At 39.3% G+C, this 24,156-nt stretch overlaps 1 protein-coding gene across 14 annotated transcripts in view; it reads right to left on the bottom strand.

Moving 5' to 3' along the window:
• The window catches only part of ADAM22 (ADAM metallopeptidase domain 22), a 132,067-nt gene that overhangs the window by 47,512 nt on the left and 60,399 nt on the right, over positions 1-24,156 (bottom strand). For all 14 annotated transcript variants that reach the window (XM_065050979.1, XM_065050981.1, XM_065050984.1 and 11 more), the window contains exons 5-9: positions 11,374-11,456; positions 6,823-6,886; positions 6,105-6,174; positions 1,770-1,840; positions 433-507 (exon numbers count right to left, since the gene is read on the bottom strand). In XM_065050979.1, coding sequence (XP_064907051.1) covers positions 433-507; positions 1,770-1,840; positions 6,105-6,174; positions 6,823-6,886; positions 11,374-11,456 — 363 coding nt within the window. The remainder of the gene's footprint in view (positions 1-432; positions 508-1,769; positions 1,841-6,104; positions 6,175-6,822; positions 6,887-11,373; positions 11,457-24,156) is intronic.

The following is a 24,156-nucleotide window of genomic DNA, read 5'->3' as shown; positions in this document are numbered from 1 at the left end:
TAATTTTCTCTATATTGATTTTGACTTATCAAAAAAACCCAGATACTATTAACATCCTCATTGTCAACAGCTGCTGCACAATTGCAATAATTACATTATTGATTGCTGAGTGGCTATAACTAAGATAAGTGCTCAAGAAAGCTAGAAAGAAAATCATCAGCTTAAGTCACACTGACATTAGTTACTATATGACATAAGGCTTTGACTTATGACCCTTCTTTCTGATACTTAGGCCTGGTTCCATTCTTGGTGAAATTACCTTGCCATAATTCAGAGCAACTTCATCAATGGTTAAAGAGACCATCACCTCCTCTCTTCAGCGCATACTGAATTTATTCTGGCTCTATATTGTACTTTATTGTTATCCTTTATGGATCAATTAAGAAAATTTGATGTCAATAACTGTAAGACGTTGAAATGTGTCAGTCTTACCATTAGATGATCATTTACAATCATTAACTCAATGTATTTTGTTTCCTCTTCAACTTTACGTGGAATCTGACGAACCTATGGAGAGAGTAGAACTGTAAGAGATCTAACAGGGTACAGAGAAGGTAGCTGGTAACTAGAAATGGCTTCAGAAACAAAACTTCTTACACATACGTTTTTTCTATTGTCTTAATTCTGCCCTTAGATATCAATGAAACTTCTGGTGCCTAGTTGCATCATTTTAAAAAATTCATCTCTGCCAGGACATTTATATGACCTTAAACAATGAAATCAAGCCTTTTAACCTAATTCAAAGTTTACGTTTCTTTAAAGAAAGAGAATCCTCAGTGGGGCCTGTATCTCTAAAAATGGTTTGCATCAGCTATAAATGTTTGGTTTTTTCTTCTTCCACAGAGATAGGGATCCATCCTACATTCTTCATGGAAAATCTCTAACAATTCTACTATTTATTTGCACACTGGTCAATTCACACAGTGAGTGCAGTACTCACCTCTGTGTTATGCTTACTTTGCATTTAGAAACATTAATGACCATGCTTTTTCATGCTGTCCTTGTTTCCTGGGTTCTCCAGCTGAGTTATTTCATCATTATTATTTAAAAATGCAGAATAATAGCTAGTTTATAGAAAGGTAGTAAACCAGCTGACATAAAGTAAGACCCTCAAAATTGTCATCTGGAATTTCTCCAATATATTTCTCACTTTTCTTTCGCCTCTGAGAGGCTTGCATTAGTTAGAAATGTTAAAGTCATCTTCCTCTCCCACTGCTCTCGGTGTCTTGTTTTTGCCTGCACTGTTCAGCTCCCCTGACTCGCCTCTGTTTTGACCTGTACCATTATTTGAGTTCCATTCCTAAAATGCAAAGAATTGCTGCTATCTTTCCAGGGTACAGACAAACATCTGCACTTATCAGCTCCCCCACTTTAATAAACAGGTAATGAACCTCAGTTTAAACTATATTAAATCTAGGTCAAATGAGATAAAGTAGCTACTTGTCACCATTGCAACATAAAAAATACTTGTAAATGTTTCATTAATTGGGAGTTTCTGATAAAACTCCATAATCAAAATGACAGAAAATACTTTGGCTACTTTTTTATTTGTAATTCAGCAGTGTTTAACAATTTTCTAACTCTACAGGTTGGCAATGTCCAAGAGAACCAAACAACCTTTTGTCAATGTTTTTCTAATAGCTGTATTGATACGACGACATCATCCCAAACCAGCAGCAGAAGCAGGAACCCATCTGGACAAATTAATTCAGCAGACACAAAACAAACTCGATGGCATATTACTTATAGACAAGCACACTGGCACATACCTGCCTTTCACTTCTTTTGTGTCTTGGCCTTACAACAAACTTCTGTGATGTAGTGTTCATTTGCCATAACTCTAAGCAGAAAACACAAGCAAATACATTGAATGTTTACAAGAATATATCACAACAATTAGCGACCCTGATGCTACATGACAGTAGTATGGTATTCTTCCACACGTCAGAGGCAGTAACAACTTCTTTTTTTTCAATTTCCAGCTAGAAAGGAGGCAATGTGAGATGCTTCTCAGTAATAGGGTTCTTATTAAAAATTCTAGTAGTGATAATCTGGGTCTGCTGAAACAGATGATCTGTGGGTGTCAAGCTTCAGAAAGCACAGCAGATGTTCTATGCCAAAACTTCATCAACACTGGGCATGTAACATTATTAGCACAGTGCTTCCATGGAGTGAATTGCATTTTTGGGAATTCAGCAAACATTCATAGAGCTCTCGCAATAGCTACCTAAATTAATAAGAAGAGCATGGAAGGCAGAATTAATGCTTTAAGAAGATTATATTCACAAAGTAAAATATGTTAGAGTTGGTAGAAACCTTATGAGATTTTGGCAATGCTCACTATCAATACAATATTCCTGCCTGCTAATCCCACTGTGTCTTTAATTTCTTAAACCTCTAATCACAAGCACCAAGTAGTTTATTCTTTTGCCAAATCCCTTTCACCAAATCTATTACTAGCTGCTCATGGAAAGGGATGCATTATATACTAAGCAGAAGAAAATACTTGCTCTCACCCTTTTAAATGTCCAAAAAGTATTTTTCCATCTTTAGGATTCATAGCCCTTGCCTCACTTTTCTCTATACAATAGAAATTCCTTTCCTTATCTTGTTTCCTATTCGCATAACCGCAAGAAGACCTTAATTTGAGACATGTAAATTAAACGTTTGCAGTTGCTTATTTTGCAATATATCTTTTTCCTTTATCCCCTCCTTCGTACTTTTCTCCAGCTTTGGACATTCTTCCAGTCTCCAGGGACTGAAAACTGCTTTCAGTATTCCACAGTGATTTTACCAATCCTGCAGAGAAGCAGACAGTACTATAGGAGCTGTGTAAATTAAGGGACTTCCACTTCACATAGCCTTGCACACAGCTTTTGGTGGTGTTACAAAATCCCAAACAGTTCTGTTTCGCTGGTGACACAGGAAAGTTCCTCACAGCTCCACCTCCCCCTCACTTTACATTAACTGTGCAGTTTCTGCATGAGGTTCAAATAACAGGATTAAAACCGACGCTGACCGGAATTTGACAGGGCTGCCGTATCAACAAAACCTTAAGCCATGAGGTTGAATTGTCCATCTGACAAAACGTTGCCAGGCTAAGTGCTGATCTTAACCAGGAGTGGCTAGTTACTGATAAAACAAACCAGGAAAGCAAAGCATGACTTACTGGTATTGTCTTGACTAAATCTTGGAGATTATATTGTCATTTTGGTGCGTTTGCAGACATCTTTCTATGGAGGGGCCTTGACAATCATAGGCCCTTTGCTTAAAAATGTTTACATGGTTACACCACTGCACTTGAGGATTTTCTTTATAAAAAGTCCTCAGAAATCACATGGATGAGTAACTTACTCTTGAAATTTTTTTCACAAATTTGTTCACTATGCTTTATACGTGTTGATTAATTTAGTCTATGTTCTAGTGCCACACAACTAGCTCCCAACCTGTCATTTTAGGTTTTATATAATGATTAATGAAACTGGTAAAAATACAACTTTTCAATCAATAAAATAATAATTTACAATACATATATAAGGTCTCAGATAACTTTATCAGCAAATGCGATCGTCTTACCCACTGTCGGAAGTCAGTCATCTCTAGAGGGGAATGATGCAGCCATTAACGTTAACACATTAGCACACATTAACACTGCGCTATAACTCACAAGCCAGAGGAATTCACGCAGGGTGCATTTCCAGCTAGGGACCCTCAGGCAAAAGCACATAAGCAGCAAAATCACAGGAAATGCAGACTGCTGAGAAAGCCCAGCAGAAATTTTGATGGGAACATATTACGTTGAAAAAGTGTCATGAGGATTCATAGAAGCATAGAATCAGATAATCATTTAGGTTGGAAAAGACCTTTAAGATCATCAGTCCAACCAAAACCTAACACTGCCAGGTCCCACTAAACCATGTCCCTAAGTGCTACATCTACATGTCTTTCAAGTGACCTCCAAAGAAAAGGAAAACTGTCATGCATTATTGAAAAACAACAGCTTCAATAACAGCGTTGTGTAAAACCACGCCAGGGTACTGTATGTCTTAATATAGACTATGAGAAAAAAACATAGTGTACCAAATTACGAAGTCAAATGCCCTGAGTATGCCTAAACTTTCCTTATTTGAAGACCTCATTACTTCCTCGGACCATTGAAAAGTACAGTACAATAGCTTCTTTTATGCAGTAACTGTTTTGTTTTTTGTTCCCCCCCGCCGCCCAGGAGAAAAAGAAAGTCAGAATTTGTTGGTACTTTACTGTGGTATCATAGTATGTGTTTTTACTACTCTTTACTACCACCTATTACTTAATTGGTTTTTTCCCTTTCAACATCAATATATAAGCTGAGGATACATCTAATCCATTCCCAACGCAACTCTGAGTGGAAATCTTAGCTTACACAAAGATTCTTTTAAAGATAAGAAGAAAATCTTGACACCAAGGAGGATCTCCTTAGGCTGGGTGAATGAATAAATTACAAGAGTAATAAAGAATATAAGAAATACTTATGACATAACCTAGCATAGGGCTTGCTACTAATGATAATGATTCTGCTGTAGCAGTTAAAAAAAAATAAATCACAACAATAATATAATCAATTAATTGCAGATACAGTTTACAGAAAACAGAATAAATACAAGTCAAGCAAACAGTGAGCCCTCTCCAGGCTGGCAGGGAAGAGTCAATGCCAAGCAGAGACACTGGTAGGGCAGCAGGTGGAAGGAGGGCAGGAGAAGATGGGGCAGGTGTGCAGCAGAGAGGGATGAATGATAGAGCTCCCATGGGCACCAGGAAAAGTGGGGGGAAGCAGAAGGTGGTGTGGCTGCTCTCATCCCCTGGAGCTGTGGCTGTGCATGGAGCATGACTCAAAGACAGAGATACATCGAATAATCACAGACAAAAGAAAAATGGTGGGATTCCTAATGAGGACACCTGCCGAAACTTTCACTTCAAACCTCAGAAACATCTTTCCAAACAGTGTTACAAAAACTATTATGGGCATGTAGGAGAGCAGACTCTGAGTTTATTTCTCCATATATGCAATCCTAAACATACAGTGATAGAAGATCAGCACCTTATACCTCTTACCCACATTACAAATATTTGTATAATTAAGACCACTAGCACTCCACAGTTAAATCTTCTTTTAAACCTTTTCTACAGTCTTGTGATTCTAACTCAATCTAATGGCAACATCTTCCATTATGTCACATGCCAGGGCTTTGTACAGCAAAGCCAGCAACTGTTTAATTGTTACCTACAGTAAAATCAAAACTGTACAAGCATATCTGGATTAGTCTAGAAGTGGTTTCTACCTAAATGACAGTGCCTATGAAGGGAAATTTTATTTATCTGGGATATATTTTGTAGAATAGGAAAACGCATCTGTAAAACTGGCAAAACCTTGATGGAATGGAGATATGCCATAAATACTGTAATTTTTACTTCAATCAACAAGCCAACTTCTCAGATGAAAACTCATTTTTTAAAAAACTTCTTCTCCCTCCACACAATATAAACTCTGGGGATTCATCATTACAAGCACTTGAAACCTTTTCTGTCTCCAAATTCATTTGTACTCAAATACACGTCTCACACTACAGCCAGTACTTTGAAACATGTGGAATGGATGAAGATGAAGAGTCCTGAACAACAACAGTATTTGGCAAGTTCTTGTCTCCCAGGCTCACACCATGGTACTCACTCTGTATCTCAGAGCAGGAAAAATCCATGAAGCACTGGCAATTTGGAGTTTATTTTCATAATCTATAGGCTACCTTAGTTCTTTCCTTTCTACAACTCCTAGCATATAATGCAGTCCATAGACTGCATGACTTGTTAAAAGAAACATACATCACAACATGAAGGTCTAGGAGAGGTCTGATTCATTGGATTCAGGGTTTTTTCAGTGCTTCAGGTTCTTTTCCAGTGCTTTCAATGTTTCAGACTCTTTTTTTCAGTGTTTTTCTATTTAATCAGGAAAAATAGGAGATATGCAAATAAGCAATATACTAACAGAAGATTATCTGCCAAATATGAGTAACAAATTTGGCCTTAGACTAAAACAAGTCAATAAGTCATGAATATTAAAAAAATCATACCAGATGGCAGGTCATCCAAAGGGAACTCAAATAACTTGGACTTGTAAACAGAGTGGGAATGGAAGTCATCCTGAAACAGTAAATAATTGCATGTATTAAACCTGGATAAACTAATCAGTCCCATGAGCATTAAATGCACAGTTCCAAAGGTCCTTGTTACGCAACACCTACACTGGTGAACACGCAAGTTGCAAGGCACCATTACTCTATACTCTTCTCCTTTTCCAAACTGTGATGTGATCCTAATGCCACAGTTAATCATCTTTTATTTGAAACATCTGAGTACATAAAATGGAGTGGCTGAGCATGGTTAGAGCTCATCTTAGAAGAGAGGCCCAGGGAACATCAAAGAGAGTCACAGGAGCTGCCGAACCGGAGTCAAGGCTGAACCAGGGAGGTAACAAATCCAGAGCAGGAGGTGCCAGAGAAGGGGACAGGGCACTCACAGGCTTCTCCTGCTGCTTCCAAGGGACTCTCCTCACCCACTGGTGCTGCATTGTTCTACACCTGAGTGATACAGAGTACACAGATACACGCATAACACCACCTCATTTTTGGAGGTCTACTTTTGTCTGTGAATATGGCGACTCACATACAAGGTAAATGAGTTGGGAATGAGGGCACGACCCTTCAGTCCCAGGGCCTTATGCCTACCCTGTACAAATGTATGTCTGTATTCAAAAAGCAATACAGCAGGACTACTGTAAGTTCTACTTACATCTGAAGTGTAGTTTTCATCTGGTTCAATAAGGTAAGTATGATTTCCATCATAGAACATCCCACTGTCAAGAGCAAGAAATGTAAATACTGATTTAATAAACAAATAATGCAACATAGAAGTAACTTTAAGAAGTTCATATATTTTTAAAACTTAAATATTTAGAAAAGGAAGCAGTTTAAAATGGTTTCAGAAACTGAACGTAATTCTGAGTCCACCTTTTGTTTTTTTGTTTCAGAAAGAAAGATATTCTCTCCCTGGTGACATAGGCTCTTCTTTCTTCCCCAAAGCTTCTCTACAACACATATTAATATAAACACCATTAAAATTGGCTCATTTAGCCAACTGAATATCCAGCCCACTGCCATGCAAGAGAGATCTACTTGCAATAGATAAACTGAATTGATCTTTAGGTTTTAATGGTTTTTATTAACTTTTTCCTCAGTAATTTCATACAATACCAAGTACAAAGGGCATAATGGGCTATTCTAGAGAGCTCTTTTGGACATTTCAGCAATAATAATTATAACAGACTTTTTTCCTTTTTAAATTGAGTTAAAGTTTATATTTCTAGGAAACATTAATGACTATATGGATTATCATATCACTATGGACATCATATGATTTTCATGATCAGGAGATAGGAAACGCCATCAGAGAGGCTTTCAATGGGTATTGGTGAAAAGAGATAAAGGAGCAAGCCTTCTGCCATAGCCATGGTTCTGGCAAAGTAGTTATGGTTTCTTTCTTAATGGCATAAAATCTTCCAACCACAGAAATCTGATGGTCATTCATGACAAGCACACTGCTGTGTATCTTAGACAATCCATGACTTTGCTTCCCATACATATTCACCAATTTTCCATACTAAATTCCAACACACAGTTCCATTCTAAACAAAAAACAAACTGATGTGTTAAGGCTCTCTAAATGGGTAAAGATAATTGGTGGCAGGAACACCAGATGCTTTTGCATTACCACTCAAATGTACAGCAAAGGTAAGTTCCATTCCTGCAAGGATGTTTTCTATTAAGAGATATTTACTTAGGTAAAGAGTGTACTAAGTTTTAGTATTTAACATAATGCAGGATGCATAAGTGTGGTTGAATTGCACCTTAAAAGAAAATGTTGATACAAACATTACTCTGTAAGAGCACAAAACCAAAGGGAATTTCTTATATTGCTACCATTCAGATCTTCAACCAAATCAGCATTTTTTAAAACAATTTTGCCTTTACTGCAGTGCCATACACGCATGGTTGGGATTAGGCTGTATCAGCATGTCCCTTTCAAAGTGCCACTGCTAAAGGCTTTAAGCTTGGCCATAAATATGAGCTGTAAGTTCAAACTTGGCACATAGTACACAACAGCAGCATGAAAGCAAGATTATTTATTTATTTAGATTGCTCTTTAGCAGAAGTTTAGGCATCAAAAAACCCCACCAGAATTACAAGCAACAAAACCAGATACTTTTCTTTTTTCTTATGCTGCTTTGTTTCTTTAATCAGCAAAACTGATTTTGGTTCTGCACAGGACCAGATGCAGTCAGGAAAATACTGTCATTCTCCTGACTATTAAGAAATATAAACTTATGTTAATCTTGTAAACCATTACAGCTACTGATGAACATGCTTCTGTTAATATCACTCACGATGTTAACGTGTAACATTCACAGAAGTAGCTGGATTGTACAACATACATCAAGTGTGATCATGAGTATATCTACAATTTAAAGCTGTTTCACCTTTCAAAATACCTATGCCTATTTTATAGAAATAAATACTCTCTACACCACTTAAGATAAATATTCCAGCACCTGCTGAAGCTTCTTTGCCTGGGAGTAAGATGAGATCTGGGAACATGCTGAAGCTTTTAATCAGGAAAACCTTCTTTCCCTTTAATTGCAATTTTACTTAAGCAGAGTCTACAAGATGAAGCACTATCAGGAAACAGCTTCTCATGCAAATGTTGCACCCAGCAGCACTGACCTCGGATGAAGTGACTCAACAGTGGCAACAATAACAGTCACAGCTGAACCACAGATCTGACTTGCTCACCCAAAGTGTTCAGGGCTCTTTTCCAACTGACTTCAATAGCCCAGCACCATATGAACACGCCCACGGGTGTGTTACAGGGAAAGCAATAGCAAAACACAGGCCATTTCAAAAACCTGAATTTTGATTAGGTGTATTTTTCAAACAAATAAATTTGTAGTCATGGAAGTCTAATTGGCAGTAATAACAGCAGATTTTACATCCACCACCAGTGGGCAGCAAAATCATAGACCAACCTGGTGTCTGTGCAGCCTGACTTCAAACACGGGGCTGCAAGCCATGCCTGACTATAGCTTATTTATATCCCAGCAACCAGCGTGTTTTGCATTCAGAGTTGTTTGTGTTAACTCATAGGAAACTGTGGTTACTGCATACTCCACAGAAAACAAATAAAGAATCCAAACAAAATGGCTTGCTCGGAGTTTAAGCTGAACAGATATAATTCACTAGCAAAGTCATTAAGAAGATAAGAAATAAATATTTTTAACCATTCTGCAGCTAGTCATCTGATTAATTTAACTAATAAAAGGAAGACTACAATATAAACACTGCCAACAGAAGAACTCATAATTTATTATTAAAAAAACATTTTCTCACACGTATGAAAAATTATGCTGTTATAGGCCAAGATCTTGGGGTACTAATTGCTGAGAGAGGAGGTTACCACGAATTTTGGGAATATGAAGCTTGTTATCCTATCAAAGGCACCTGTTCTGTCTTATGGACTTCCTAAACTTCATGAATGCAAAGCTCCTGTCCTGCAGACCTTATTAGAAGATAACTCTCCCCAGCTTTACTTATTTCAGTGAGATGCTTCAAACTGTGGCTGGAGCTTAGGAGTTCTGATTGCTCGTGTGAGTTTCTAGTAATTATTTAGCATTTCAAATTGACTGTGGAGGAGCTAGTTGTAATGATGGAAATGCAGCGTCAGAAAATATTAGTTTAATACAGCTCAGGAAAACATTACTTTCTCATACTAGATGCCGGAATTACCAGCCTGCAATAAGAAGCTTCATATTGCATCTCGTGTGACGGATAACTCTATTGAAACTTCATTGTATCAGAAAAAGGAGAAATAAGAAAAACAACAACAACAACAACAAACCTCTCAAGGGAGAACTGAATTATATAGGGGAAAAATGCATCTTTCATTATGGAACAGTATTAGAAGGAACCAGTTTTGAATATCAGGCAATTTAATAACGCAGAGTAGGAGGAGGGTCAGTCTTAATAACTAACCCACAAAAGGAGGGCAGGAAAGGACATTTGCAGACTCTCCTTCCTTTCTGCTTTTTACCCTAGGAGTTAGCAGAGGCCAAGACCTAATGGATCGCTGCTAATGGAAGCCATGCAGTGGCTCAGGATGCATTAGGATGCTACTATTTTTAGGTTCACTGTCCATATTGAAACTGGGCTCAGGTTTCCTGAGCTGCTCAACCTTGATCATAAAAGAGAGAAACACAGCTGTAAATCAGACAAGTGCAAGGATGATAAGCCTTCTGAATGCATTCTTCCCCGTCCTAACAAGGAATATACAAATATGAAAGACACTACTTAAATATGTGCAGTTATATGGCTGAAATTAAAACTACAGAATAGTTGGAGATGGAAAATAAGCTGAAGATTTCCATCAGCTAAGGCCTGAGTCCTCAGAAAAAGCCAAAGCTCAGGTAATCTCCACACAGGCTGACTTGCTGCCATGACTTTGCAAGCTAACTCAGTATCAGAAGTGCTGAGATCCTGTAACTCCCATATTCAACAGACACTAAAGTTGCTTGGTTGCTCTGAAAACCTGACTGGGATCTTTCAATAGTGACAAAAGTAGACAGGTCCAAACTTTACAATCCACATGCAGCTCCATGTAACCTTTAGATGACAGACACTTTATATTATATTATTATATTATTGTATTTTATATTATTACTAAAATGATGTAATTTAATAAAAAATATTATTGCATGATTTTATATCCTTTCTTCCAGATTTTCCAAGACTTTACTATATCAAAGGTATCATCCCATACACACAGCTTAAGGTCAGCAACTCTGTGAAGAAAATTGATAGAAAAAAAGAAACTCTAAGCTAACACTTTCCTTTGTAAAGAGAGTAGAAAATAAAGATTAAATACATCATTGTAGCAACAAGAAAAGAACACAATTTCCAAATTGTTCACGTCAACACTGGCAGTGTTTCTTATTCTTGTAGAATAGCTACTTTTACTCCTCTATTTCTATAATCAATTCTCTTAAAAAAATACCTGGCCACCGTCACACACCTTCAGATTAAAAAAAAAAAAAAAAAAAAAAAGAAAAAAGGAACTTGCATGCTTTGTCAGTGATTTTTTTTAATTAAGCCTATTTTTTCTAAAGACTGTCGAGTACTTAATATTAGTGACAAACTAGTAGAAAAATAAGTAGCACTTATTTTACTATAAACAGCTTTGTTTTGCTTAAAAGACTAATAAGCAAGGCCAGTAAAAACAGAACAGCAGACTTACTGTAATCCATGGCATGTTGACAAGGCAACAAATGATACAGGATTTCCTCGAATTTCTCCCTGATAATAGCAATGTTCTCCTCCCTGAAATTGGAAATTGAGACTGTAAATCGACAGAATGTCACACAGTATCACACTTCATCCTGTCAAACACTGCTTTTTCATAAGCACGTTGCCAACCCATTGACATGGTACCAAGAATTGACTGTCACTCACAAGGATGTTCATCTCATTTCCTTTTAGCCACGGTTTGGTATGTAGACAAACATAATCATTTTGAAACTCTACACCAAATGGAGATATTTTCAGTGTGAAATCCCTCACATCCCAAGACATTCCAGAGACAAACGACTCCAAAAGTGCCCATCTTTCTTCACTGACTACAAAAAGAGTTGGAGATAGAGGGCTTAGACTCAACACCTGGTCTGCACATGGCTGCATGGGACAAGATGAACTATGCTCTGAGGGAAAGACAAATTTCTACTTCTGAGAAGAAAGGTATGCTTATAAAATAATAATACTTGACCAAAAAAAGAGAACAAATAAGAAGTGCTCAATAGTGCTTCAAAAATAATCGAAATTTTAAGTATAACCAAGCAGTAAAGGAATACAAGGGAAATAAGTATTTGCCTCTTCTGCAAATAAAATAGACACCTTTCAAATCAAATCCAGCAAATATTACTCAAAAAAAAAAAAAAAAAATCACACTCTTAGTATTACAGAAGTCACACTGATAGAGAAGTAAGTCGTACTGCATATGCACCAAATGTATTCATCATTGCACAACATCAACATTTGTAAGCAAAATTCGAAAAACTATTCAAATGCCCCTTAAATTCTCACCGCCACTCTACCCTGCAGTGGAATTTACCTATTAGTGCCTTGCCAAATTCATCCACATCATATTACTGCACTACCTGTTGGTTAGCGGACTATGAAGAAGATTTTCATGTTGTGTTTTGGTTGGCTGGTCGTTTTTAAATTGCAACACTTTACTATTTCTATTGCGTACCAGAAAATGTATGAATAATCTACCGAGCCTAATGTACCCAGCCATGTGAATATTTACATCTAACTACTGCAGGGAGGGAAAGGTATTACAATGACTGCTTTTTCAGAAGCCAGCAGACTCTTGCATGATGTATAGCACAGTGATTTTAGACATCTGACATTATATGCTCTTGGATTTTATTTTTCAAATATGAAAAAAAAAAATCACAATCAGGCAAAAGGCAAGAAAACACATACAATAGATAGGTGAGTTTGTGTTTTGATCAGGAAATTATGTTCTGTTTTCTACAAGGCATGAAAACTATTTTTGAAAGCAACTACAAATTAAGGGTACTTCTGGTTTGAGGTGCTCTCCTTAAAAGAGTGTAAGAGCCGTTTTGTCAGAGCATGACTGCTTGCAGGGAAAGAGACCTGATCTCAACCCGGTCACTAGAAATCATTAGTTAGTCCTCAAAATCTTCTCTGGAGCATCCATGCACCCTGTGCTGCTGTGTGACCCCAAAGCGCTCAGTGCAGGACACCTTGGGCAGCTCACAGTTGCCATCACCAGCAAGAACAGCGATACAGAGAATGCAACACCTGATCCTACAGACTATGAGTCTAACACTATTTGGCAGGCGTTTTGCTTCACTCAGCGAGGAGAATCCCTGTGGCATATCTTCTGTTAACTGTGCTACGCCTTTTTTTTTTTTTCCCCCCCAGTTTCTTTCAATCTCATTATTTCCTCTCTTCTACATACCACTTCTTCCTTCCACTTGCTGGAGTGACAGCAGCCATCTCCACTGCCTATCCATCTCGGCATATTCTTCTCCGCATATCTGGTACAGATACAGAACACCTTCACCAAACTGACCTGCAGTGTCACCACCATGCAACCCACCACGTGCACCTCTCTACTAAGATGTCCGTGGGCAAATGCTCCTGGTGCCATGCAGATGTTTGACAGGCTGTGCTGATGTTTATCTGGCTCATGTCCATGCGAAGCTCTGGGGCTGACCCCGCACACCAAGCTGCAGCAGGGTGTCTGCCAGAAGATGCATGATCCATCACCCTTGGACCTGCACTTCTCAGGACCATCAAGCGTTTGGGACCCGGAGTACAAGTGAAAAGGAGATGGGCTGAGCTTCTGCTTTGCACTCACACGCTTTTAAGCTACATGAGATTTTAGACAGACTACATCTTACTCTGTTTTTCCTGAAACCTTGGCTCATTTTTTCTACTTTATTCTCCTTTTTCTTTACACCTACATACTTCCTATATCTTAGGCACTTTAAGCTTTCTCATTTGGGATATTTCTTTCAGTCTGCAGGATCAGCACTGTCCCCCACTGCAGTGTCACAGCACTGCTTAAGGCTTTCAGGTCTTTTCAGGATATATTAATAACAAGTAAACAACGAGAGTCTCCAGTAAGCTAAACACAAAACTAACAATCAAACTACATGGATGAGCTAAAACTTTACGAGTAATAAAATACTCTCTAAACAAAACTCTTGCAGTACTATTCCTGTAAAAGACATAATTGGCGTAAGTACATGAATATGGGAATAATACTGAAAGGGATATTAGTAGGGAGTTATACAAAGTTCTAAGTGTGGAAGGAATTTGGAGTAATTAGACAAATCGGTTTCTTCTCAGAAAATATAGTTAATATGTACCAGAAGTGGAATCTCAAGACTCCATTAGTTTGCAAAACCATGTCTTTGTAGCCAGGAGGAACATTTTTTTCTATGCTAAGAATCCAAGTCTGTGGCTTAAAAGTGTGTTTTGATCTTCTTAATGAGAATCAAATAAATGCCCCATGATAGGACTTCCAAATTAATTTATTCCATCATAAATCCATGAGCAAATTTTTATGTATACAGATCTAGAAAAGAAAAATATAAGAAACACAGCTCTAAATTCTTACCTCAGAAAAACACAGCTCAGACAGATAAAGTGTGTTCTATCTAACCAAATGAGTCCAACTCATTAATCTACGGAATTTCACAGTAACTCTGGTGGAGACAGAAATATAACTCTGATCTTCTAAGTCTTGGGGATCAATTCTTACCACTATGAAACATTTCTTTACATATGCTAACAACTGGGGGATATTTTTTACACATGGACTTATGGTCCTATAAACATAATCTAAGTCACATCAAAGCAGTTAATAAAATTTAAGCGGTTTAAATGAAGATAGCTTTTTTCAAGTACTTGATGCACTAGTGGTATGCGTGTTTTTTTTAGAAGAGAACACTTCAGTGTAAGAAATCCTGCTGTCAGGATACTCCTCAATGAAGTTCGGAGGATTGTTATAATCTCAGCAAGGAAATAAAAGGTGATGCAGTGAAACCAGATGGCACTAGCACTGGCTAGCTCTGGGAAGAGTGATTGCTTAGCACTCCTTAACATTGTCTTAAGTGGATAAAACATACCAGTAACATGTGGCACATGGTTTGGAGGGTGCAAATTGTATATTGTACATTGTACTTTTGGGAGACTCGATTTCAACAGTTCATAAAACCTGTGAAGAGAGAAGCACTTAAAGCTTCTTTATAGCAGGTGCTGTAATGAAACACGCTGTACTATAGGAAGAATCACAATACATGGGAAATCTAAGACCACCAAAAGACTAAACATAACCATCACATCTATCTTTTACTCTGCTCTTGGAAACACTCGCTGAAGGACTGGGGTTGTCTCTCAGTGATACAGGAGCTGAGAAAAAAATCTTCATTTTTTCCTAAAAATATTCTGGTTCCATATGAAAACTAAGTCTTCCCTCAAGAGCTGAAATTAGCACCATTACCAAAACCAGTTAATTCCAGAGCATCAAGCGTATTTTGTGAAGAGCTACTGGCCTCCTGTAGCTACCAGAGGCCCTCTCTGCTCTCTCAAAAGCAATAATCACCCATCTCAGCAAATCAAACCTCCGCACTGGCCTTTCCGAGCGGCTGGGGAATGATTTATCATTAAGATGAAGAGGAAATAAGACTGCTCTTCTAACGTATGCCACCCATCAGTGTGAACAGCACATTTACCCCTTTTAGCTCTACAAATGAACCTGGCCAGTGTAAAGTCTGGGAGAAAATTCGGCTTAATATCATCTCCCATGAGACAAGGTCAGCCCAGTAACAATGTCTGTGACAGGCCTGCAACACACATGCACACACACCGTGTCCAAAGGCAATCTAATGCTACAGCAGAAAGATCAACATTTTTGCCTCCACAAGGCACACAGCCACCACTCATGCTGTGGTTAGCATGGCACAAGGCAAATTTTCTGCCTATGCCCATGGCACGGGGTTGTCTGTTTCCTCGGTTCAGCAAATTCCCCCTTCTTCATGAAAAATCTCTGCCTTACCAGTGACTTCCAAGAGCAAGACAGAATATATAGATATTTAATAAGAAGTCTATTGATTTGGGGAGCTAAAAATGTATAACATCCCACCAAAAAAAAAAATAAAAAAGTCAGAAGCACCCCAGGGTCAATTAAAACAAATAAATCATTATGATAGTGGTCAGTTCATGACTTAATCTTGATGCTTAAGTTAGATAATTACAGCAAAATTGTGAATTAGGGATATCTTTCCCTGTGAACCGCTAAAGCTCCTCGCTGACCACCATGCAACCCTTTTTGCCCATGTCAGTCGGAGTTTCCCTGCAGCCTGTCTGGGTAGGTAGTGTGGCAAAGATACTAAAAAATGGGAAAGCAGAGATGTTAGCAATACAAGTAAAATCTGTCCCTATTTGTATCCTTTAAGATAGTTTGTCCTGCTCAGGGAGGCATCAGCTGCTGAGTAAACGCAAAAGAGACAAAAAACACATTAACCAACATTCACAATGAAGCGGGGAAATAAGTAAAGCAAAAGCACAACCAGGAAAGTCAGTGATGGTGGTGGTTCACTCTTCTCCACAGTCTGAGTGAAGAACACATCTGCTGACCATACACTGACAGGGTTTGTTATTCACCTCAAAGACACTATGACCTTCCCCAGGGAGGAAAATTAAGGATGCACATTCATCTGCTTTCAAATAACACTCTACGTCAGATCTTCAAGTAAGCAATTTTCTGCAATGAGGACAGGATCTGGCCATTAAAGCTCATGCTACACTCAGGCAGTGACCCTAAAATTAATAACTTCCTTCTTCCAGCAGCAACATATTCCTATTTTAACACTCATTAATCCAAAGGTAAGCAGATTGCTGGTCTAGTTCAGATCCTAGTAACACAGCTCCCTCCTTCCTTGCAGCAGAAAGCTCCCAAAAGGCCAGCTAACAACCAAGACACCATTCTGTGAAATGCCAGACAACTATTAGCTTTTTAAAGAGCTAACCACTGTGGGGTCACTAGTTTTAAAATTGCTTCCTTAGTAATCACTTAGATCTATTTACAAATTATTGATGCTTGCACAAGTTTTGACCCAGGGATAACTAAGACTGCATGAGGAAGAGCAGCAGGAGAAGAAATTGCACACCCTCTTGCTGACTCCTACAGCAGAAAATGACTTGTTATAGATGGATTTCTACTTGTAAATAGAAAAGTCAAAATGCCACTTTGACCTGTGTAAATGCATTAAGAAAACAAATCTCTTTTAACTGACACTGGCTTCAGCGAAGGTGGGGGCCTGGCTAGTGGGGCTGTACTGTCTGGCAGCAGAGCCCTGGGTTCAGCCCTTACACAGCTCCAGAGACCCCGGCATCACTTCTTTGCAGAGCAGGCCTCTGGACTTACACTACGCTGTACTGTAGACCCCTGAAAGCCAACTGTTTTAAAAATGTGAACATTCCCTCCCTTCTTAGGAAGACAGCTATCACATGTACTCATGCAACTCAGAGTTGACAAGCTGTAGCGACATTAGGTTATAACACTACTTCAGATTCTGAAATCAGAAATATGGATTCCAAAGTTAGGACACAGCATCACCACTTCTAAGGCTTCTCCACAAAATACCTAGGTTTAAAGATTGTTGGCAGCACTCTTAAAAAACATAGACACACGTGTACGTGACAGGATCCTGAACACAGGCGACTCGCTTTGACTGCCATTGGTGACTCATGGTAGGCACTTTCAGCAGATGGTATATGCTATCAGCCCAGCTTCCCGGCTTGGAGGCCAAATGAGGTTTGTGTTTACTGCCCAGTAGCTACGAGAGAGGATGCTCCATGAATGTAGCTGCAGGGTGTGGATAGAGAGCTCATGCCAGCACAACGCCATCTGGCCTGGGAGCTGCCCTGGCATCTGCTTGGGAAACAGCCTCTTGACTTGCCTTGTGTTACCTTGGTGTTTCAGAAAATTATTTTAATTATCAGCTGCTGGATAAAGATGAGGCAGAGGAGAACAGGGTTGGTTACCTTCTCCTGCCTACTCCACTGTCTTTACGTCAAATCTTGTAGCAGTGCCTGGTATCTCTGAGTCATGGCATTCAAGTCATTTTAATGACAGTCATTTTGACGTGTTCCTGCATGCCTATATGTTAGGGATAAGGGAGCAAACATTTAAAAGGACTATATGAAAATTCTTTATAACCTACCCATACAAATCTGTCACATCAGTTCATCAGCCTACTCAAGTCTGAAGCCAAGTTACAAGCATGTCATGTACAAGATTACTATAAACACAACAAAGAAAATGAGATGTTGGCACACACCTACATGGATACCAATCAGTCAGAAGAAGATAAAATTCTGAGTAAAATGGAGAAAAATACTAATTAGATTTCCTTATTGGCTCATTATTTCTGAATGACAGAAACTTCTCTGTAAGTGGGAATTCACAGAGCTTGAGACTGTGTCTTAGAAACATTAACCTACTGTATATAATACAGTGTCAGTCTGGTATCCAAAAGGAACAGAGAAGTGTCTAGGCAAAGCTATTTACAGAAGTCAAGATCGAGTAAGTAAAGATGTCGCACTAAAGCACACTGAAGTCTTGCACAGAAACAGTCTTTCAAAAGTACAGCAGCTTCAGTTTGCTTATCTTAATACCCCCTTAGAGGGATTAAATTAAACCCAAAAAGATATTTTTATTTTTTAATAAGAGCATCTACAAAGGGATTTAATGTTCTTTAATGTTACAACAGTAAATAATTTCTCTTAGCTGTACTCAGTCTCTGCAGAGTTTGAGTTTACAGAGCGCTTGGTTGATGCCACTTTCTGCCTATGTATGCTGCATGTTGTAGCACATAGAAAATAACTCATGAGTTCTTTCCTCTGGTAGGACTTTTCTGCAAATTCAAGCACTGAACTGCTGCCTTCCCTCTGGGGCATGTGAAAATCGCAGCCAAGAGCACTCAAGATGTGACTCCTAACAGTCACAAAGTCACCCAACTTCTCACTCCAGCAGAATTAGGACTTCATCACCGAGGCCTACATCTGCAATGGGATGTACGCTTTAAGCCCTTGATGGCTTCCACTTTCCGACATTTTTTTTTCCTTTCAAGGAACAGCTAACAACACTGGATTTTTTTTTTTAATGTCATAAAGAAAAGGAAGACAAGATAATTAAACGTGTAAGATCCTACATGAGTCACGATCTGAGATTCATTCTAGTGTAGTGTATTGAAAGACATGGTCTGGGAAGGACTCCTAATACTGAAAGCTGCCACTTTCAATTTCCTCCTTCTCAGTAGTAGGATGTATGTAAAAAGGAAACTAGTAATAGCAGGGAGATAAACAGATATTAAAAAAATGTTAATGCAAACATATATTAAAAGTGTCAGCCTGCTGGACCATTAGGTCAGGCAAATGCATTATATATGATGGCTGATTTTCTTGCCCTGGTACCACACATTTTACTAAAACCCAAAGGAATTTCCTTCATAATTCAAACAATGCAGAAACAGTCAATGCATATTGACTCACCATGGCAGCATGACACTGCTGGAAAAAAAAAATGTCCAGAGTAGCTGAAAACATGCAGAAATTTTAAAATTTTTTCAACTCCTCATCAGGACACATATATTAACATTCATTCTAGCCAAAATCTACAAGAAGTAATTTGACCAGTATACTCTGGCACCACAGTTTCCTTTGTGATGGCACCATCCTGTAAGGTATGAACCATACAGACATTCCCTGCCCCCTGCCCCACTACACTCTGACCTTCTTCTTGTGGCACTTTCAGTTTATGAACTCCCATTGTATTTCATTGGTCAAAGACAGCAAGTTCTCCATCTTATCCTTCTGTTCACTGTAATGCTTCCCCATGTTCTACTGCTAGCAAATTTCACTACTATACACACTTTTCTTTTTTACCTAAATCACTAATGAAAATATTTCATGAGAGCAGTCTGAAGATCAGCCTTGCAGGAATCTCCTTCAAAACTGTGTCAGACTTACAGACTGCCAGCTCTTCTCTGGCTAGTTTATTGCTATCACTACAAAGTAGACTATGGCCTAGATTTATTAATAATTTGCCATGAGGCAAGCAGAGCTCTATCGAGGTAGTAGGAGAGAGGAGCTCTGATGACATTACAGGAACCCTTATTCAAAATCTTCTCTCAAACAAGCCAGAGAGTGATTTTTCTGGTACTAACAGCTTCTCAAGTCTCCAGACACAGCTGAAAAAGCCCTGCCAGAAACAGGCATATATAATTCCTGCATTATTTACGATTTGTTCCTTTTCAGTTTCGTTTCTCCCCCAGGAGCTCATCACCAGGTTGTGCAAGCTTTGGGTACATACACGCACAGCTCCCCACCAGCCCCAGGCTCCAGCCTCCCGGGGCAGAGCCTCCCCATGCTCCCCTTCCATGCCCTCTTGACAGCTGAATTAGCACTCCGGTTTTCAGGAAGAAAATGTAACACCTCACAGGAAAGCCTGTTCAGCATACAGGCTTCTCTGGCAAGTTGACAGCCTTCCTCTTTGGTTACAAAACTGTGAGTTATCAAAAGCTGAAGAAAAATTAAGAGATTGTTGTATGGAGCTCAGACACTGAATGCCCTTAGAACTGGAAGATGCTGGTGGAAGCACCTTGCTATAAGGTTGGAGACGTACCAGTCAATTACAAAAATGACCTGCTCATTGACTGTGCGTTTGTTCTGGCTGCACCACAAATTACTGTAGCCTTATGATCATTTGTACCTACAGCAAAATGTTGGAATGCTATCTAGGATAAGGTCTCAAATACAGCCAATAAGACATGACAGACAAATACACTGCCCACATTCAAGGGTCCTTAACCACTCCTTGAGCAGAGTCATAGAAACATTTAGGTTGGAAAAGGTCTTCAAGATCATCAAGTCCAACCTTTAACACTGTCAAGTCCACCACCAAATCATGTCCCTAAGCACCACATCTACACGTCTCTTAAACACCTCCAGGGATGGTGACTCCACCACTTCACTGGGCAGCCTGTTCCAGTGCTTGACAATCCTCTCAGTGAAGAAATTTTTCCTGATATCCAACCTAAACCCGTCCTGTAGCAACTTGAGGCCACTTCCTCTTATCTCATTTGAAGAAGGAAGTTTAACAGAAAAAGCAACACCCATCATGTCAAAGGTGTCCAGCCCTCTCTGGCCTTTCAAGATTTTGATATTTTTCTCCCTTCAATATTACTTTCCTAAAAAGGGCATTTAAAGTGCTCTTCAAATACACGTCATGGCACACAAGGCAAGACTTTAATCATAGCAAGGCAACGAAGAACAATAATCTTCCCCTCTTGTAAACAGGCATTAAAATAGCTGTAAGCTACAGTAACAGGCATTTTGTGCATACCAATAGCCAAACAACACACATAACAACAGGAAATAATGGCTATTTTTGCAGACTAAGGGCTCTGCTTTGCTGTGCAGCATTTGCCCCATAACTCTCATTCCCTGAACTGCAATGACGGCACCTCTGCTAGAGCCACCACGGGGCGTAAGGCCATGCTGGGGCAGCTCAGCTGGAGCAGGCAGCTGGCGGGCGCTGCGCGGGCTGAGGCTGGGTCAACACTACAATGGAGAGAAACATTTTTAAAAACCCATAGCATTTAAGATTACTCCATTCATGCTGTTCAACACCACCATGATTATGAACATGCTGTGAAGTATATGTATGCTGTAAGCACTTTTCCTGAAATTCTGTGCCCATAATAAATATACAGTGTTTATATCACCACATTTAAAAATATTAGGATTGCCTATGAAATATAGTTCCTTCTAGTTATATTTAAACATGCCATTAAAAATCCATGACACTTATCCACCACAACTCTACCTGTGCAAGTTCTCTAATTGGGACCTGAATTATTGTCATTGCTTAATTTTTTTTTCAGAAAACTACGTCCTAAGATCTCATAAAATTGTTCAGTGTTTAGGGGGAATACAGGCAGAAATATTTATTTCTACACCCTCCACAGAGAGAAAAACGAAACATTTCATATGGGAAAATGTCACTGAACAGATATCAGTTGCTCCTTCTCAGGGAGAAAATCCAGCAATGTGAATTACGCAGCACCGTAGCTGGTTTTTGCCTTTCATCTCACTGACAGCATCAGTGACAAAATGATAACCCAAAAAAGAGAGAGAAAGAGAGATAAAAGGACACAGAGATACACTGCAGCAGCATTAAGCATACACAAGTCGAGTATTTATGTGCTATGAGCACAGGATGATCTGGACTGACGCAATCAGGAAAAGGCAATGCATGAAGGGTTTTTCTCTTATTAATTGATTATTCTCTTTGCTACCAGAGAAAATTTAGGCCAACACTGCTGCTTTCCCAGCAGTTAGAGACATGATCTAAAGTAAAGGAGGGCGTAGGGGGAAAAACTGAAATAATTCAAAGATCTACTTCCTTTTGTTTTTCTTAAGCACTGCATATTGCTGCTGGTTTAATAAGACGTCTTAGATGGTGCCTAAATGTGCCAAATCAACAAGAACATTTCACAGAGAAGCCTCTAGTCTACAGCTGCTATATGCTGGCACCCTGCAAAAAAACATGTGTAACATGTTCCACCTTGACAATGGCCCAGCGTATTAATGAATTATGCAGTAAACAAATGTAATTCAACTTTCTCCTATAATAAAAAGGTGTGTTAAACGTAGGACATTCCTCCCTATAAAAAATTTGCTCCTTCAAAGTGCCATTTTTAAACTTCTGAATGTTTCTCCCTCTCCCTGTCCCCCTCTCCTCTCTGAAGCATCCTAAGTGCTGGCAGAAGATCCGTATGTATTTTACTGCACAGGAAGTCTTACTGTGGGAGACAGAGAGGGGGAGGCGTGGCAAAAGTACTTATCAGCTCCACAGTGTGTATGAGCCAAGGCAGGCACATACTACCCAGACACATTCATGCCTGTAACATTCTCAAACTGCTGAGTGTTCATACAGCTGCCTTCCCACAGAGATTCAAAGCTCCCATCTTCTCCCATATTGCTGATGGCACCACAAAACCACTGACAGTGTGTTTGTACAGTATTCCCATGCTGAGAAATGCAAGGGGAAAATATATAAGTATTTTAAAATACACCCCTCCTTATGTCGCTAAGAGGACCAAGCGCAGAGGAGGCTCTTTTGCTGTATAAACAGGCCTGCTCAAAGCCTGCAGCTGGCAGAGGATGGCAGATGGGCATTTTCTTTCTGTCACCGTTTCTATCACCAAAGCAGCAAGAGAGATGTTGCCAGGCCACCTCCGTTTTCTGCCTACAGCCAAAGACAAACGGCACAGAGGTGGGTGAAGAGCAGCGCATTGAAGCAACTGATAGAAACCTGGCTCCTTTCTGAAACACCTCTTCTGCTTCTGCTTAAGAATATGCTGTGTAGCAGAGATCATATTTTGTGATTTATTTATAAGTTGCACCCTATTTTAAAATCATTATCTAAGTAATCTGCACAATCCCAAAAATCTAGTGTAATATTTATGTTTTGCCTGGTGCATACTGTAAGTTCTAATTTAAAGGTGTTTTTACCCGTTATGGTAAATAGTTTCCACAGAAATTGAAGGTACTAAATTACCATAATGAAAAATCCTTGTAGCTGCAGTAAAATTTTCAAAATATTTGATGTAAAACCAGAGTTCAGTTTCTCAAATGCAAAACCAACACTGCAGGTTTCTCAGAAATTGTTCAACAAATGAACAGGGCTCTCCAGGGCACTTACAGATGCTCCCAAAAATACTGGCTGGTCAAAGGGAAGCAGTTTTATTTTTAAAACGCTACTGGGTACTGAAATTAACCTTATTCAGCATCTGGCATCAAAATGCACTCGGCGGCCTGCACTCTTCCAAAAATCCTTTGATATCTGAACTTTTCTGATAACGTGCCTGTGACCACCCAATGGGTTCTCCTGGACATTTTGCCACAGCAGCAACTTCCCTCTCCTCTGATCCCAGGCACTCAGATGCAGCAGAACAAGCAAAAAATATACAACCTCCTTGTGGCACACTCCCACAAGAATGCTGCCATCTGACCTCCCGGAGCAGGTGCGCGAGGTGCAAGGCAGCGTGGGGAGGGAAACACAGCACCCGAGCAGCAACTCCCTTCCTCGCAGTGCAACCTCCTGACCCTTTCACTCCCAATTTGGTTCATCTCGAGCATCAAGGTCAACATAGCAATGCTGGTTCTCTACTTAAAGCTTTGAGAGCACAAAGTGAGGCAGTGATAGCCATCCTTGAAGGTATTCCACAACCCGCACGGCAGCCAACTGAACTGAATAATCACTGGAGAGCAGGAGACTGGGAGATGTTTTGCTCAGAAAACACTTTACAGCCCTTCCTGTGGAAGACGTGATCCTCCCATCTCTTCCCCATGTGATTAAACAGTAGTTAGAGCAGAAGAGCCACTGATTTCAAACGCTTCCTTGCTTGACTAA

Source organism: Columba livia, chromosome 2 (assembly GCF_036013475.1).
Source record: "Columba livia isolate bColLiv1 breed racing homer chromosome 2, bColLiv1.pat.W.v2, whole genome shotgun sequence".
In the NCBI taxonomy this organism is placed as follows: domain Eukaryota; kingdom Metazoa; phylum Chordata; class Aves; order Columbiformes; family Columbidae; genus Columba; species Columba livia.
The sequence above is the reverse complement of the archived record's forward strand: the minus strand, read 5'-3'. Positions and strand labels throughout refer to the sequence as shown.